This window comes from Amyelois transitella, chromosome 12 (genome assembly GCF_032362555.1).
Source record: "Amyelois transitella isolate CPQ chromosome 12, ilAmyTran1.1, whole genome shotgun sequence".
In the NCBI taxonomy this organism is placed as follows: domain Eukaryota; kingdom Metazoa; phylum Arthropoda; class Insecta; order Lepidoptera; family Pyralidae; genus Amyelois; species Amyelois transitella.
In genome coordinates this window covers 8,166,336-8,186,127 of record NC_083515.1, presented here as the reverse complement: position 1 = coordinate 8,186,127, position 19,792 = coordinate 8,166,336, and the positions used below count along the sequence as shown (strand labels likewise).

At 33.9% G+C, this 19,792-nt stretch overlaps 1 protein-coding gene across 3 annotated transcripts; it reads right to left on the bottom strand.

The window, feature by feature from the left end:
• Positions 1-280: 280 nt before the first annotated feature.
• LOC106142479 (globin) lies at positions 281-18,777 on the bottom strand. Of its 3 annotated transcripts, none has more exons than XM_013344243.2 (4): positions 18,591-18,777; positions 8,512-8,672; positions 2,392-2,617; positions 281-1,998 (listed from the first exon to the last, which is right to left on the bottom strand). In XM_013344243.2, the coding sequence occupies exons 2-4, from the start codon at positions 8,664-8,666 to the stop codon at positions 1,864-1,866; spliced, it is 516 nt and encodes a 171-aa protein (XP_013199697.1). In that variant the 5' UTR covers positions 8,667-8,672; positions 18,591-18,777; the 3' UTR covers positions 281-1,863. The 3 variants fall into 3 exon arrangements, with proteins under 3 accessions (XP_013199697.1, XP_060802995.1, XP_013199696.1); XM_060947012.1 differs by lacking the exon at positions 18,591-18,777 and adding an exon at positions 10,624-10,694; XM_013344242.2 differs by lacking the exon at positions 18,591-18,777 and adding an exon at positions 10,501-10,638.
• Positions 18,778-19,792: the final 1,015 nt, after the last annotated feature.

Genomic DNA, 19,792 nt, shown 5'->3' with positions numbered 1-19,792 from the left:
ATTTATATAAAAGGGAAAACGTTGAGAGATTATCAAACAAGGCAAAACCGAAACGAATGAACGGATTTAGACTTTTCCCTATAATTAAATATTTTTTGCATCCACTTACACGCAGTGTTTTAAAAACATATCTTAGTGGACATAGGTCGCTTTATTTCTTTTCTCTCTCCCTACTTTATTCGTATGTTGGCATTAATTTATTTTAATAATTTTCAGGCATCAAAAGCCATAGACATACCTATACCTAACATTGGTTTCAAATTGTTATAAATAAATAAACTTGTGTAATATATAAAATTTATTTACAATGTCTTTTCCTATTTACATACTTTGCTACAAAATGGAAGAATCGCGTATTCATCAAAAACATATAGTTAACAAATTAAATGTATTATTTCAATTACAGAAAAGGTAGATGCGTGCATATGCACATCCAATAATATACAATAATAGAACTACCTATCTATAAAGACCTTTTTATCATTTGTATGTATAGTCCATTTCTATAGAGCCACGAGAAGAAACAGCAATATGAAATAATAGATGTCATAATGAATGAAGTAGGTTTTTTGTCATACTTTTTTTTGAGAAATTTATATTTCAGGCAAATATGCCTGAAAAATAAATTTCTGAGTACTTATCAGGATTGTTTACCTTCATTTCAGTATCAATCTTAACTTTCTTAAGAAATGGACTAAACAAACAAGTTCTGAAAAAAGTTCTTGCAGTGTCAATGAAAAAAAAATCAATAAAAGGAATAAATATAAGGAATAAATATTTATATATAATTTATTTTAATTATATATGTTTTAACTCAATCGAATTTTAAAGTAATTGGGTAGGTATTATCTAATTAATATATTATGAAATATATAGGAATAATTTCGTGTCTCAATTTGTAAGAATTGTTTAATAAGTATCTTAGTATTTATGGCATAACTTTGGTCAAGCTTTAATAAAAAAACAGTAAACAAAAGTTTAAAATAAAATTTCACTTACTTATCTATACCTACATGACAGTGATCTACCGTAAATATTATGCGGCAATAAGAAATTTATATTTATGAGAGTCCACACATTAATGTTATGAGAAATATTTCCAAAAAGTGAAATATTAGAAACATATTTATAAATATGTAAAATCTAAATCAGCGGAGTACAAAAATCAAATGTAAACATTACATGCTACTCATATTTTTATTAACTTAAGTGTGCTTAGGTACAAATACATATAAAATTTAATATCGACAAAGATTTAAAACATCTTTGAAAATAAGTGGCTTTCATATATTAAAAAAAGACAGACTAGAATATTACAAATTTAGATTGAATTAAACATTTAACTACAAAAAATTTGAAAAGCCGATTTTCTAACAGCGAATATTCTTTCACATCTTCACATTTACACAGGACATATTTCACCCACATTTGCGTCATTAGCACATACATATTTCAAAATAATAAAAATTTGTTTCTTCTAATGTTGATACGTCAATTCATATCAATCTAAGTTGTAAAAAGATTGTTCATCAATATATATGTATTTATTATGCAACAATAAATTTGGTCGGCTTCATTACATAGATTCCTCTTCTCTCAAAATATCTATACCAATACCAATCCTGAATTGTCCCCTTGTGTTGTAATAAACAAATTTGTGTCAACTTTAAGAAGAAAATATGAAAAAGTCTTTAAAAATGTAAAAAAAATAAAATACAAATGCACTGTCTTATATCGATAAAAATATTATCGATTGTTCAAATCGATTATATTTTTATCGCATCACTATTGGGATTTTTTGAGGAATTAACATTTTGAGACGGAGTCTTCGTAATTCCGCGGGATTTTCACGCCGTTTAGCTGTTATCTGGCCTCGGAGTTTAAGGCCACGAATATGTGCTTGTACCAGAAGTCCACAGCCTTCCCCCACGCTGAGAGTGTGGTGTTGTCGAGGTTCAGAACTTCGATGAACATTTTCACTATGACGTCTTTGAGTTCCTGTGGACAAGATTTGAGCCATTATTATTTTTAATTTATCCAAGTTACCGATTTGAATTTCAAAGACGAAGAGAATTTCTTACTGTAAGCAGGTTTAGTTTTTACAAAGAGTATAGGTAGTTCAGATATAAATTTTCTGCCAAACAGTTATCTAGATATCATGGTCGGCCTGGTGAGGTCTTGCTAATCATCTGAATAGACGACCAGCAAGTCTTGTAATTAGCAAGAGAGAATTAATATTCATCATGTGAGCTTGCGGGCACCACCGGACCTCATTTTGCTTTTATCATTGGGCAGATGGAAGGCATAGGCACTCAAATTAAAAAGAAATTCAAGTCCCTTTTTTACTTTTGGGTAAGCACGGAAGCGTAAAAATGTTAGTGCAATACTTACATGGAAGTTCTGTTCTTTGATATGTCTTTTCGCATGCGAGTCTCCTAACTTCACCATCAAGGCGGCCACCACCTCGGGCTGATCCAGGTTCTTCACCGCCAGATTCAGGGACGACATGAGGTTGACCACGTGTGCCTTGAACTGAATGTTTTCGGCGAACTTCTCCTCCGAAACGTTGGTTATCATCTTGAAGTAGGTCTTGTTGTTTGGATACGCTCGGAAAAATCTGGAAAATTAAATGTTGCTTTGTAAATTATATATTATGAGTAGGTAAGTCTGTATGTCACCCCGTTGCTTGTTTTAAATGTGTACGATTTAGAAGTTGTTATTTCAGTTCCGTTTTATATATTTATTTATGCATTCATTCATACTCTGACTCATGGTCATCCAAAATATGAGTGGCAGTAAATAGCTACTAAACAAATTTAGATCAAGCATATCAAGATTATAACATGACATCTATAGTGTAATTAAAAGTTGAATTGACATCACACATCTGTGTCTGTTCTCGAGAGCTATAAAAATTTGTTAATGCTACCGGTTTCAATAGAAGTAAGGCTGTTTATTACAATTGTTTTAATGGTTTAGAGACACAAAATTAATAATGGCGAAAAGTAGTTTAAGCTTCATTCAAAAGTGGTTCGTTATAAAATTTATATATACATATATATATATGCTTGCGTCTTATAAAAGCTTTGTTGTTTTTTTGTTTTTTTTTTATGTACAATACGCACGTTACTGGCCGTTCTTCCTGAGACCCGCTAAATACTTAAGTATTACTTTTTCTCATAAAAAATAGGAATTTTAATTTAATATATGAATATCTATCTATACTCGTATACGAGACAAAATAAGACGCATATCATCCAAAAGGCTTACTCAAAGGTTAATGTACACAATACACATATCACTATTTACTCTGTGATGTAAACATTATGGCTAGACGCCATGTGTTCAACTGTCAGCCTCATTTGTTAAATCAATATTTAATGTGTCAATAAACTAGATTTATTCTCAATAACTACAGTCTGCAGTGTAGTGAATTGCGTTGGATTACATTGTGTGCAAATGGCTTGGCAGCTGTAGATACTGCGTGTTTGGGATTTAAACCAAAATTAATAGCAGTAACTATTTGCTGAATCGAAATTATTGAATCGTTGTGGGGTCTTAAATACAAAAAATACTTATATAAAAAAATCTTTACTTTTCCCCATCACTGCAATAGCCAAAAGGGCTGATTATAGGGTTAACTAAGAAAAAAACTTTTCCCTATAGTTTGAGATTAAGGTAATTGATGTTCAGCAGGATGCAGGGGTGTAAGTATTTACTAAGCTGACAAGGCATGTCTTATCTATTCTCTTTTTCTGTTTTTAGTTATATGACATGATGATACGCAGATTACCTAATGATAGAAAGAGAGAAGTTTGTGAATAATGAGGCAGGTTAAAGGAGATGGACTGGAGGAGGTAACGACGGTCGCTGGGCGCGGAAAGCTGCAGAGTAGGTAGATGCCTAGGTCTCACCACAGAGGGATCGGATCGGAATACTACCAATGCATTAGAAACCTGGATCTTGAATTGACTGGATAAAATAGAAACACCATGAAGAGGCCTATAACTAACAATGGGTAAACTAGGGCTGAACACAAATAGGATTTCAAAATATTGTGAGCGTCAATATAGGTAACATAGTCAAAATGAAGAACTATAATTAAGTATTTAGTGAATCAAAAATTAGCAAGGCATGTTATATTTATTAAGTAGTCATAGAATTCTCGTTATGACATTGTTGAAATTTTTTATACTTTTTTTATACTCGGTAAGCTCAGAACACAAAAACCTTTTATGAATGTGTGCCGGGAATTTGAACTATGTATGATGAGAAAAAGCGTGACGTATCGTATCGTGGAAAACTTAGTTTCTTTCTAATTAGTATCATGCGATTTTAATCCAGGGGCTATAAATGAAACGCTGGAAATAGTAATCGTTTACAAAATAAGGCCAAGTTTTGTTTGAGTGTTAATCAACATTATGATTTGGCGGCGCCGGCGACGGCAATTAGGTTATTTTTGTTGCTAACCAGCGAGTTTCATAATGATCTTGAATTTTGAACACACAAAGTTTTATGTACTTTTATTCTGGATAATAAAAAACGTATTATTTTTAACCATTATTTTCAGTGTGTATTGTCTGACATTGCTTTTAAGGTACATCTAAAATCACTGAAGAAATTTTGACGAAATCGACATATGTACCTATCTACTTAATTAGTTCACAGATGTTGGAATCCTGAATGTTCATTAGTAAAGGGAAACATCGTGAGGAAACCTGTATATTGGTAGGTACCTCCATCTAACGAATACATGACTTGAGGTGAGAAGTTATGTTTCAAATGGTTTTTCATCATCGAGGATTATCTTCGTGGCTAATTAAGCAGATCAAAAACACCCCCGGGCCAAAGCTAGTAATGGTATCAAAGGAGTTCTTGTTCTCCTAATCGTATTACCCTCGTTTTATAAACTTTTATAACAAAACGATAAATCTCATAAAAATACGGTTAACTTATAAGAAAAACATTGCGAAAGTTTTATTAAAAAAATTCAGACAAAAATGTTGAATTATCCGCTTCTAAACGAGTTGTATAAACAATTCTTTTGTAAAGTTGGCGACGGAAAAAGGAAAAACAAAGGATTTACGAACAAACACAAAGGAGAACTTTGTGTCTCATGTCGGGTTTTGAAATCAGGCCACCTGGGGCCCGATCCTGGTAATCGAAAAATATCGCGTTCGAAAACACATTCGATGTTCGATTTAACTTTTACAATTCTCATTTGAAAATAAGAACGAAATGTTTTCCGAACGTAAAATTTTTTGTTTATCTACCTACCTGCCTAACTAATTTAGAAATAAAAAAAGAAAAACAAAAATGAAAAAAAGAAAACAGTAATAAACGCTTTCGAACGAGATGTTTTTATCTCTTTTGATTACACGAGAATAAGACCCCTAAGGGTTATTTCACATCCAGGGGAGTTGCGTCATGACATTTTATTAGAGCGACTCTGAGTTTAACTTTATATTAACACTAAAGACTCTGTCGCCGCGATACGTCTAATCAGCAAAAAATTTAATTTTGAGTCACTCTAATAAACGTGTCGTTGTATCTTGCCTCCTAGTTACGTCCTGTCATTAATTCCGGTTACATGCTCACCTCTCCAGAGAGAAGCTCGAAATGCGCCTTATGACCTTGATCTAAGTCAGGGTTTTCAAAGCAAAATAAGTTCTCCGCAACATTTGCAGGGGAAATCTGATCCATATTGGATCATGGTGATTTAGATCTTTCTCTCTCTCTCTCTCTCTCTCCCCCTCTCATCTTTGCGCATTACCAGTTGCACCCTCCACCAAAGTCAAACCTTCGAGGTCTGGGGTCCGCTTTCCTACATTTATCTTTCCACTTTGTCTGGTCTGCGTCTTCAGTTTTCAGACCATTGGCAGGCATATCTTTAACGTCGTCAAGACAGGTTTTCTAAACTACTCATTGCACTAGATGAATGTGCTTATTCCAGTAGTCGCCTTTTACGACACCAATGGAAAAGAGATGGGGTGGTCCTGGAACCACACAGTAGAGTTATAATTACGTATACGACATAATTTGCGCATTCCGTGCGTGTAATCTTATCGTGGCTCGTGAACCGCAGACCGATAAACTGAGGTTAAATTGAGGCAGATGATATACTTATTTGTTGTTACTATGGTATATTGAAAATCATTAGTAAGTAGATAAGCGTTTATTATCTATATTTAAATAATATAATAAAACTTTGATTCTGTACTAAAAATAACATACATACATATGGTCACGTCTATATCCCTTGCGGGGTAGACAGATGCGTTCAGCTATTTGGCTTAATGATAGAATTGAGATTCAAATAGCGACAGGATGCTAGCCCATCGCTTAAAAAAGAATCCCAAGTTTGTAAGCCTAAAAAAGTCTGTTTCTCGATTGCGTGTTCGTCTCCACATCGATCCTCAAGTCAAGTCACTAGATAGAATAAACATACTTATACGTATATATCCGTAAACATACACATGTATAAGAACGTAAAATCACTCCTCTTTCTTGAAGGGGTAGGCAGAGACTATATCTTACCATACCACTTGCCACAATCCCTGCATATTTTTTCGCTTCATCCACATTTATAACTCTCTTCATTCAATTAACATTTTAAAGTACATATATTGAATCATAATTTTCGTTACACATTCAGATTTGAATGTGTAGGTTTTCTCACGATATAGCCTCTTGTAAGTTGGCGACTAATACCTGCATAAGCTTATAAACTTGAGATTCTTCTTTTAGGCGATGGGCTAGCAACCTGTCATTGAATATTTGAATCTCATTTATATCGTTAAGCCAAACAGCTGAAGGTGGCCTATCAGTCCTTCAGGCTCTGTGTACCCCACAAGGGATAAAGACGTGATTATATGTATGTATGTTGCCTATTGTAGGGCACGAAACGCGCATCGACTAGCAATCAAACTAATACTTACCAGACTTATAGGTAATCAAAATAAGGTATATAAGTCTGGAAAGAGTCGCTTTTGTAGAGATTCAAGTGTAGGGTTACTTGTTCCAGGTTCAAATTCTACCGAAGCTTTAACAGAGATGATACATACGAGTTTATCACCTCTTTATCCCTTTCTGGGTCTCTAGACAGAGCCAACAGTCTCTTAAAGACTAAAAGGCCACTTTCAGCTGAATGGCTTAGTGATGGAATTTAGATAGTAACAGGTTGCTAGTCTTACGCCTTAATGAAGAATCGCAAGTTTATTAGTTTTTCCCTTGACTGACTTAAATTTTTACGGGAAGATAAGCAGGTGGCGCAGCTGGTTCACAGACCAGCATCGGCAGATCAGCATGGATGCAAGAGATCACTCTCAAGCACGCTCCACACTATCGCGAGATCCTCGGCGAGAAAAACACGGGACGTGTGGAACGGGCTTTAAAATGACACTGTACTAATATGTAAATATCACGGCTTTATATTGGAATAAAGCATCGTCCACAGCAATCAGAGCAAATTGAATTTACATTCACATTGGCTGGTCTCGTTCAATTGACCCAGCCATGACTGTCACGGTATTCATGACTCGTGTATGATTTATACGACTATTAATAAAACTAGTGATAAAATTTGTTCTTGAGAATAGGCGTTCCATATGTATTGAATAAACTTCAACCGATTTTTTATTTTCGTCGCATCAAGTCTGTATCCCTAACGGGGTAGACAGAGTCAATAATAACAACATTCAAAGGGCGCGTTTGGCTGTATGGCTTAATTCAGACATAGGGATTTGATTGCCTTCTAAAAACTTTGGCGTTACATAGTTTTATTTTTTGATTTGCTACTAGACCAACGTATTTGTCTTAAAAGTGCATAATTTTTTTTCCGTTATGTACTTTGTTCTGAGTCTCTGAATAATGATTTTTTAATCACAATCATAATGTTTAAATAAATAATTAACATTACACTTTGATATCTCATTTAAATAAACACGTGATACGTAAATACTACATATTTCCCGCATAACGTCGTTCCTAAAGATCAGAATTTGTGTAACTTTACCCTACTCTCATTTTAAAGCAATAGAACAGAAACAAAACATGAAATTCACCAGTGAATAGTGATTTAACTTGACAAATGAGGCAATGGGATAAACATATTGATTTGCGTTTTGTTATTCATAGCTCGAACTCCATTACACAAATGTGTTGCGCTTAGTCGAGTGTAACGATCGACATCGATAATCGGGGCCAATTTATTCGATCGAGAGGAAAGGTTTTATGCATGTGCCTGTTATAGACTGTGAATGTCAAATAGTCCATTTAAACGAATGTCTAAAATGGAGGTTAGTTTAATGGTATTTTTTTCCAGAAATATTTAGATCAGTGTCATACTTTAACGACGGTTTTCGTTCCTCATGCATGCACCTGCTTGGTAGGTTCTTAATTCAAAAAACTATAGCTCAACTTTCAAATCAGCATAGACAATTATGAAGCATGGACTTATTTTCTATTTTGAAATCGCGTCAGTTGGGTAAAAAGAACATATTTTTAAATTACCTTTTTAATAATTCTGTTCCATTAGCTACTGGGTCCGCATACACTGGTGCCCAAGATTTCTGTACTGCGTGGATTTCCCTCTTGGTCAGACCCGATATGGGGTCACAGGCGTCGGGATCTCCGCCCCACCACACGTAGCTGAACCAGCCCCCCATTGAGCCCTGTTGGAAGAAAGTTTATTATTTTATGGTTTTGCAGTCATGGAGAATAGTCCTTAAATTTATTAACCCTTTTCAGTCGTAACACTTGGAAAAGTAAATGAGTAGGGTTGTTAATTCAATCACTATGGACCATAATATAATAACCATAATACAAAATTAAAAATGGACTTATATTTATTAAGGATGGAATGATGTGAAAAAAGAAATAGTACTATAAAAATAAAAAACAAAATGATGCTTGATTTGATATTTGTAACGGCCAATCTAGGGACGGCTAGGCGTAACTTCATAATCTTTACTCACTGTATATTATATCTAACTTATAGCGCACAGTGTGACTATGTCGTGTTATGCCTAGACCAAACGAGATGTGGGTGTATTGTAACTTAGATACACTTCAGTTGACAGAAAGTTGAAGTCGCTACTGATATTAGTGGCGTTATATAGGTTATAAGGCCTCTTTTCCATTACACGGTTGTTCAAACGTACGGTGTGTAAGCCGTACGGTTGAAAAAACGTGCTAGCTTGTACATGATACGGCAAAATCACCGCGCGAGACATTGGTAAGTACTGGCTAGTAGCGCTTTTTACTCGGGCTGTGTAGGACGTACTGCGTCATGAATTTTCTTACGAAAAAAAAGATTATAGTTGCTTATTACATATATAGGAAAAAGAAAATAGAAAAAAAAGGGAAGTAAGGTTTTGGATACATCCGATTTTAGAAAAAAGGGAGGAATATGGCGCGTTTCATACACTTGTCAAGAATCAATTGAGAGAAGATGAAGACAAGTTTTACAATTATTTTAGAATGCAGAAAACTACATTCGACAACTTGCTCCAAAAATTATCCCAGGAACTAAAACATCAAGATACTTTTATATTTCTTTCCAGGAATCATATTTAAGCCGCTTATTTTTATAATCGTCGATGGTCTTATCCCATATTACAGGCCTTTCTTGAATCAACGTAATTAATAATTCTTGATTTATGTTAATTTTATAATAAAATCGCGAAACAGCATATATAAGCGGTCACGAATCCGTGCGTACGTCCGGCACCGTCGACACACCCCGATAGACTGCCATACAACACTGGTGAAAATCACGCCGTGCGTAGACGCGGCGCGCCGAGGGGCAGTCACGGCGCACGCGGCCGCGGCGCCGTGCCTTGGCGCCACCGTGCATGTCGACAAGCTCATATAGTGATCCATACCACACTGACGACCGTGCCTACACGCGGCGAATTAACCGTAGATTATCACGGCGAGAAACCGTGTAATGGAAAAGAGGCCTAACTGGTTAAGAAACCAATGTCATAAAACCTTATTTATGTAAAAAGAATATTGATATATGTATAAAAAGAGAAAGTATATTTAATAGACATAGAAAGTATTCCTAATACACAAAGAAATCTATAATAAAAAAGTCCATACACGCTAGCTCTTCTCTGGACATTGGAATAAGGATAGGAATATCTTTCAATTATTTGAAAATTAATCTTATTATAACGTAGAATATAATTTTTGAGTAATCATTTTTTATTAAAATCAAATGGACAAACATTGTACCTACATAGATTGTACAAAAAAACCATTTGAATATTTGTCATACATACCTAATATTATTTTTCGTCTTTTCGGCCAGTTACATTAAATTTTACTTTAGAGCACGCTTCTATCCCGGCGCGAAATACCTTTGTTGTTGTTTGTATAAATGTACCTAACACACACATATGTGTATGTTAGGCATAATACAAAAATATTTTTTATATAAATAATCATAATCATGAGATCTTACGTAATATAAAAATAACCAGTTATTAAGTTCACCTTCGAATTCACTTTGCGCTTCTTCAAAACTAAAATTCCCACAATTAGAAGAAAAATCGATGACAAATATATAGAGAGTAACATTTCACAATTCTAAATTAAGCACCTTTTGTTATGACTTACTTGCACGAACTGCGGCTAACTTACAATAGGTATAGTGTTTTGTATATATTTGACTAACATATTTACATTTATAGAAAATTATCAGTCTCATGACAAAAGCAAATGTTTTAAGTAACACGGGGCTCTGTAAATAGAACTTCCATTTTGATACGGTAAGATTTTGGTGTAAACACGTAACACATCACGAGTCCTGCATTCCAAAGTTCAATGAATTCAATATCCAACATGTCTGAAGACAGAATAAGAAGGTACCATTTCTTAACATTATTAAAGTCTGAATAAAACACATGCTAATATTCGGACATTTATTGTTTACTACAATATTATGGTAAAACATTTAAAGAGGTTTAATTTAAATCACGCATAGCAATAGTTGGATTAGAACCTAGTACCTTTCGCTTGGTACGGTAACCGTTACTACTCTACCATCGACGTTTATCAAAGGTACCTATGTGTGTACTTGTAGGTACCGTAGGCATCACGATAGTGAGTAGGTAAGTACCTACCTACAAATAATAAAATGGATTTGCTATTATTTTTTATGTGGTTACATAAAAATAGTTTTATTCAACCATAGATATCTCAATAATATGCACTGCTTTATTATTATGTGGATTCTATTATAGTTAGACATACAATGCGCGGTGATAGCAAAAGGCCCGAGCACACCAGACGCAGGTTAAGAGCAGCGCGGTATGACAAGAAAGAGAACGCGAGCCGCCGCAGTGTGACGCCTTTGAAGAGTTTCTTGTATTACAGCTGGATGCGGGCCCGCATTCAAACTGCTTCGCTGCTCCTGACCTGCGTTTAGTGTGCTCGGGCCTTCAATGTGTTTGTTTAAATAGTTATTTGCTTATGGCTCTATCTCAACCCGTATCATATTAGCATTATTTGCTATCTGGGGCACTGAACTGAGACCAAGATAAAATATTATCACATGCAAATTGCATTTCCTGATAACATTTTATGTAATTAAATTTGAAGCATTTTCTAGATTCGAGATAAAAGTAGGCGAAGCCGTGGGCGAAATATAGTTTCAATACGCCTTACCCCTTTTTTCATGGATACCTTTATTTAAACATTGCTAGGATATTATATTTTTAATAAACACACATTAGGTAAGTTAATATAGCCACAAAGGTATAATTATTTTATGTAAAGTGCCATAATTTGCTTAATTAAAGACTATCAAGGCCATATTCTACAGTCGGATCGCATACATCGTCTGATGCGAAAAGTTTGCCTTATTTCAACTAAAATTAAAATTTTAACTTTTAAGAAAATCTTACTTGAAACGATACTTTCAAATTTATTAAGATACTATAACTTAATACGGACAAATAACACAGACTTTTTTGATCTGACCCAAGATCAACATCAAAACATTTTATTATTTTTATTTGCTGGTATGTTTAAACATACATACATATGGTACTCTCTATAAGCAGGCCTTCATTCCTTACGGGGCTAACAGTGCCAGCAATCTCGAAAACACTGAAAGGTCACGTTCAGCTGACCTCTTTATTTGGTTGTATGAGATTTGAATCTTTTTAATCGCTTTAAAAAAGAAGGTTCTCAGTTTGACTTGTATGTATATACATATGTTTGTTTGTCCGCGATTATCTTGAGTTTCGCTGAACCGATGCAGTTTTCGGAAAAGTGTTTGTTATACTTAGGAGAAGATTTTAGAAATTTAACAGACTTCGAAAAAGAAGAATATCGATTGGAGGCGGTTCTCTTTTTACAAAAGTTATTGAGTTGAGTCTAAAGTTGATCAATTATTTAGTTAGCTTGTGAAAAGCGTCCTTTGCGTCATTGTAGTAAAATAATCTTAATTTTAAGTAGAAAATAATTTAATTAAATACTACCTACTCGACGAAGCATAAAATCAATTAATTGGAGCTATTTGTGACCTTATGAACTTTGATGACTGCATGACATACGATTATTCGATCGAACTATGTAGAATTTAATTAATGTCAGTACTCCTTCGTTCCGCCAATTATCGAATAGTACCCAGGATGTGGGCGTGAAAACTTCAAAGGTAACCTTATAAATAAAATAGTTAGTTTTATTTTACAACAAAGTTTTAACTTAAAAATAATACTTCATTCGATTTTATTTAAAAAAAAAATACATTTGCCTTCCGATATTAATCTTTTAGCAACTTTTTATGCAACTGTGAATATTCGGGTACACCTATACACTGGCCACTTCTTTGATTTTTAATTATTTATAAACATTTTGGTACAGTGTGATGTATCGGGCCAAAAATAGCTCTTTTATTTTTATAATCCTAATTTAGGTATTCAATGAAAGCTGAGCGAAACGAAAATATAGAGAGTTGTTTGGAAAGAAGTGCCTGGGCTTTGTCTGCGGTGGGACATAATATAAAATTTAGGAAATATTACATGCTGTTGACTAGATTAACAGTGCTTTCTACTTTTAGCCTCTTTATAGCTCTGTATTGAAAAAGCTAAGGCTGTTTACTCATATGAAGGTATAACATGTCAATATCTTAAATATCCTGTCCAATGCATTTGGACTTCCAATATAGGTATATTCCAATTTGTTTTTATTGGTACGTAGGTACTTAAAAATATTTCTTTTTGTTTCTGCTTTGCTGAGATAACAATATGTTATTCACAAAAGTGATGGTTAATTTCGACTTGGCATTCAACCAAAAGTGACATTTTCCGAGCTGTTCGTTATAAAAAAAGTTACAATTTGTAAATAAATTAATGAAATGATAACATAGAGGGGAAACAAAGGAGAACATTTATTTAAATTCATTACAAAACATGTATCGGCAAATGTAATTGTAGTTTACCAATTGTACATTTTTAGTCAGATATAGTTAGTTTATGAGAATTTTTAATAGTCCTTTAAATAAAGATAAATTTAAACGTACATCTTCAAATCTTTTTAATAGTCTTCCTTCAAGAACTAAGTATAGTGTGAATTATCATAGGTTACAGTGCACGTAAGTTAAACATAATTCTAGTTTATAGGGAAATAGGGACGCCGGTTAATTTTTTTTTTAATATTACACCTGTGTATACCGAAAGTGTTAAATTCTAGGGTGCCAGTACCAGGTACTAACTTGTGCTGCTTTTAGAAAATATATTTAAATTTAGCATCAGAAAGCAATAATTCTGTGGGATTACTATAAATCCCTTGACATTTTATCCAATTAGAGTCGTACGTTGCATCTCACATATCGAGAAAAAGCCACGTGGGTGTGGAACGTAGGCGAAGTTAAACTGTTTTTTTTTAATAATCGGGTTAGATTTAACATTTAAAGGTAAAAATTTTCTTCCTTGTAGAATGCTCTCGAGTCCAGGTCAGGCGGTCAGCGTGGTCAGGTATATCAGGATATGACAACCGTCGCTCCAGGCTGTTAAGTGAGGTCAGTGCTCACTCCCGGTATCTACAAATGTTGTCTCTGCCTACTCCTACGAGACAGACGCGTGATGTAAGTATGTATGTTTAGGGGCACAGTACCCGAAATGTATATGAGAAGAAAAGGCGCTGGCATACTATTTTTGTCGTTTTTTATCGTATACCACGCAGAGAAATGCAATAAGTACCTTATCAAAGTACTTACTGTAAACATAAAAGCCAGATATTTCAATAAATGTCAAGGTCAGTGGTGTAGTGTTAACTTTTGACATAGGAGATAACAAGGCTGATCATGTGACTGTCTTTAAGTGTTGTGTTCCTAATTACTAAAGATTACAACTACTGGGTGTAATGAAAAGGAAACATCCATATTTATGAAGTATCCACATAAATAAAATTAATTTTATTTAAGCGACTTGGACTGAAATAACTAAAACATACATAAGAAAGTTTTGGAATCTGATTACTTAACTATAGATTTTGCCTGCGGCTTCGAACGCTTGAAATCTACCTCATGTTCACTCCGCACTATGTGAATAAAAAAAATTATGGAGATCGGTTCAGCGGCTTTGATGTGAAAGCTGGACAAAAACACACTTTCACATTTAAATTAATAAGTAGTATGGATATAGATTCTCAACTTTTAAAATGTTATTAATATGCTTATGTGGTATATGGGTTGGGTAATTATAATAAAGTCTTATTAACTCCACAAAAAAAACAGAAATAAGTATGTAGCTATACTTTCATCTTATTTCTGCTTTAAATTGAAATAAATTGCACAATTTAAGCAAATATTGTTTATTTTATTTTGATAACCTCAGAGCCATCAGATTAAAAATATCTGTTTATTATTCATAAATGTTTATTGTTTATCAATTCGGTTATTATTACTGAGATTGAAATTGTGGTGACATTTCTACGCTACAAGTCAAAACAGCTAATCACGCGACGCTATCAGCCAATAATAGCGAAGAGTCTGAATCGCGCAAGCAAAGATTTGACGGATTGGAGCATATAATACAACCTCCGACACAAAATCGTGACCATGTTGTGTGACGTGCCAAAAAATCCTGCAAAATAACATAAATCTAACCAATAGGAAGGGTCCTATTAGTCATGTATTTCGCAATTGTTTTAAAGGTACATTATTACATTACACTCCTCTACACTGATCAATAGATAAATGATTCATCTGTCCGTTATCTCTGAAACAATTTATTCGGGAACGAGAGGGATTTGTAAGGTAATGAAATAAACTTAATGCATTATTCTTTGCTCTTGCAACGGTTGGGGTTATTTACGTTTACACCAAAAGGTTTAAATTAAAAAAAAAACTTATTTGTGATAAGTAATTTTCAATAATGACGGTATAGGTAATATTTTGTTATTTTTTGTCAAAATTTGTATTGTTTTTGAAATAAATGATTATGAATGAATAATATTTTATTTACCTAAGTACCTAATTTTTTTGCTGAAGACCACGTTTTCAGCAATAAATTTGATAACTATTTGGTATATGTTGTTCTATATTATTATGAGCGTCCGAATTAGGTTGTTTATTTTTATTTATTTATTTAATCTTTATTGCACATAAAATAACGTATGTATGTTGAATCTTATTGCTCTACTTCATATAGGTTGTTGAAAGCTCATTTCAATTTATGCAACAGGAAGAAAGCTCTCGTGAAAGTCTTCTTTATCGCTGCGCTAAATTTCAAAATTGGTCAAGATTTTGTGTTTATGGAAAGTGTTTTAGGTAAAACACAAAAAAAAGAACTGTACAGCTGAAAGTGGCCACAGGTGGTAACAGTTTTTTCAAGACTTTTGACTTTCTCTGGGGTAGACAGAGCCAAAAGTCTTTAAAAGACTGTAAGGAATAAAGAAGTGATTTTATGTAGGTATGTATTATAATTTTCTATAAATTTTTCGGTAAGTGAATTTTAATAAATGTCAATTTAGCTTAGTTGGGCAAATTTAGTTAACAAGACTTGAATTTGGTTATATACCTATGAAGAAAAAAATTCTCATCACTCATATTGCGGTAACATTAAAGAGATAAAAAGATAGGCAATAACGTTTTTATGGCTACTTTATTACGCGAATGAGGAACACGACATTGAAAAACAAAAATAATATTGTTGAGTCATTTTCCTGAACTCTTCATGTCTAAGTTTAAATTTTTATTAATTCTTTGCCTACGTACTATTTATGATAGATGAAAATTTCTGTGTATGTACCTTCATACCCATCACTTTTTCTGTGAATTTTGTTCGAATACACTACAGCTACTTAGATGCTAGTTTTATTTACATTTTTTTTATTATGCCATCAGCTTAATGTAACCTAAGAGTCATGTGGCTGTAGGTTTTAATTACCCCGTTAAGAAATAGACGTGGTATGGGTTGTAGGTTGTAAGTAGATTGTGAGTCTAGCGATTTTTTTTAAATTGAAACTGTCTGCTGTTTACTTGGAAGAATTTACCTTTACTGGTAGATAGATTTATGAATTTATTTTTTCAATACGTAAATAATAAATTAAGGTATGTCAGGGTATTATTATCCCGTGAGTTGCTTCCTAGAGTTTTTTTCGTTTACTGTGTACGTGACATGGTTGTAGAATTGTAATTTATTGTTTATATTTCGAACAAAAACCAAAAAAAGACAAATAACCTTTTTTTGTTGTTGATTTAAAAGAAGAATGACCAGTGCTTGTTATTTTGTGGGTAACATTATTGAGGACGAAATTGGTTACGTTCAGCTCTTGAATTACAATACACATTTTTTGTGTAGTACTTAATTGGTTTATAAACCGCTTGATAAACCGATTCCCTGTCCTAAATTACAAAAGTTATAATCATTGATTTGTTCATGTGGTACTTATTTTATCGGAAATAACGCTGTGTTAATCTGGAAATAATAAACTTAAGTTAATATAGACGTACCTAAGAGATCAGATCACGCAACATAGGTAATCTTAGTGGAATAGGTGTAGTGTTCCGATCGCTACTAATTATATCGATATATCGATAGTTGAGTGAAAGAATAGGATCAATAGCACAGTAAATGCTATTGATGCCCAATAAGACTATCGACAGTATCGATAATTTTGGTTTTTTTACTGAAGCTCTTACGGTGAGGGAAAACATCATGACATGGTTGGTCCAATACGGGTTAGGTTTCCCTGCAAAGGTTGCGGAGGTCAGACGGGAGTCGCTTCGTGTAAAAACCTGATTCACTCAATCCAGGATCCATGGTTAATGGTATACCCCGGGCTCCTCTCCAGAGTGTTGAGGATGCAACCGGGACTAAAGCCAGGAGGAAGAAGAAGTATCGATAGTTTTGGCCAACGGTTAGTGAAAGAAATACTATCGAGGGCAACTTTATTATCGATAGGCTATAATTATAGTATCGTTAATATATAAATCCTACTTAATACTATACTTTTTTATACGTCGGATACGTTAACCGCTCAATCATCGACGCTCAATGTCTAAATTAGGCTACTACAAAGAGACAAATTACACAATAGCTAATGCTAAGTCCACTTTTTGAGATATCTAGTCTAAGTTCCTCTATATTTTTGTTCTATACATACCAAATGAGTTGACAACTGATTCGATTGAATCGAGAAAAAAAAGATTTTATTGCTTTGACTTCAAAGTTTCCCTTAAACAAAACGTGAGAAACTGATATAATCAGCTTTCAATGATTAGATATTATAAAAACGTAACATTTCAATTTAATTGTTCATTCGAAAAACGTTTTTCAAATATTTTATAATTTATATATTTTTTATTTATACATACAAACATATAATCACGTCTTCATCCCTTGTGGGGTAGACAAAGCCAACAGTCTGGAAAAGACTGATATAATACTGATAATAAATAATTTTATAATCCATAGATACGGGTACGTTATCGTCAGCTGTTCGACACCTATCAATATTTATTTAAGTTTCAAATTCATATCAAATTAGTGTGTTTTATCTGCTCAGGTTATCTGTGCAAATCAGTTAATAAAATTAATTTGTTTATATCAAAACGATTTTAAGGAATTTCTTTGTTTATCTTTTCTAAACAGACAGTTGATTGTCTACGGGGTAGATAGAGCCAACAGTCTCGAAAAGACTGAAAGGTCGTTCAGCTGCATGGCTTCATGGTGGAATTAAGGTATTTATTATTTTGAAAATTTTGTACCTGCGAAGTCTAGTGTAGAATAAAGTTCAAAGGGTTAATCCAATTTAAATCACATTTACATGGAGGAATATTTATAGAAAGCTATGAAACTCAGGTTTAATTAAGCAGACAGATTAATGCGTTAGCGATACACTACTACGAGTAACATTTGTCCGCGACTTAGTTCGCTAACACAAAAACCCATTTTAAAACATTCCCGTAGGGATTTTGGTAAATATTCAGTTAGTGTTTTCAGCTTCGCTTATAATTCGAAGGTTTTCGAAAGGTAGAGTTTATATATGAAAACCTTAAACCACACCGGCTTCGTAGCATGTACCGGCGTCGCTATGCACATACGTGAATCTTTTATGCGAACCATACTCACCTGTGGTACAGCTAGGAAAACAAGTTCTAAACGCACTTGCGAGTCAATAACTTAGTTTTATTGTAACGTAAGTTTCCCGCGCGTTTCTTCACAAAATGTGACAAATTTGTGTGTGAATCGCGAGCGTTCGCGGCGGGACGACCGCCGTTCGCGCGGCTAGTTCGAATACTGAGTACTGTTTACTACGAACACCCGCCGCCCGCCCGCCCTACGGAGCCCTATCAGACGGGGTGATAAAGGGGTGACTTCACAAGCCAAGTAAACCTTGGTGACTTTATGACATAACATTATTTCACTCCATCATTTGCATCTCGTAAAAGGTGACTATGTTATGCACATTTATCTAGTGCAGACTTCTATGCTGGTCTGGTGGCTAAGATAAAGCAGTGTGCCAGCTGCTACTCCCCGCGTACATTGTAAAAGTCCATAGAAATAAAAATAAATGTCCAAAATTGGAAACAAGGTATCACGTAATAATATACTTTATGATAATCGAGTGGTCGTTAATTTTGAGTTTTGTGGCTATTGGTTCTGTCGACCTTGTAAGGAAGGGACGTGTTGTGTTTATAATTTTAAGGTGTTTTTTGTTAATTACTTTCTGTTTTACTTCGAGAAAGTTAAATGAATGGATTTATTTGATATAAGGACGTTGTTTTTATCATAAGCACCTTAATAACATTTATCAATATTAAGTTTTTTGTATGGTATTTCACACTGTTTTTGACAAAAAGCCATGACGATAGTATGACAATCAACTCTATTATTATACAATACCAATATTTATCTTACAAGTTAGCAAAGTGTCGTCTGTTGTCACTTTCTATTAACATATTAGTAACGTCGGTCTAAGAAGTGTAACATAGGTGTAAAGTCGACTCAGTTATATGAAGCGACATGATTTATGTTTTGTTTTGATGGCTTTGGTATTTTTCTGTGGCCAAAATAGATTTGACAGGCCAATGAACTAGTCAATGCTATGCCACAAACCAGTAAAAATTTTTCTCATTGGAACCTCTAACAATTATGAACTCTATGTTTATGAAAAAAATCTTTCAAGTTTGTCCGTCTCCGTTCATTTGTTCCTGCAGGTCTATTAGGCGCAGTGATATTGTGTTCACGTCTGAGTCCCGGGTTCGATCGCTGGTCAGGTTGACGAAATGAAGAAACACAAAGTTGTTCATAGTATTTATTTAGAGGTAAAA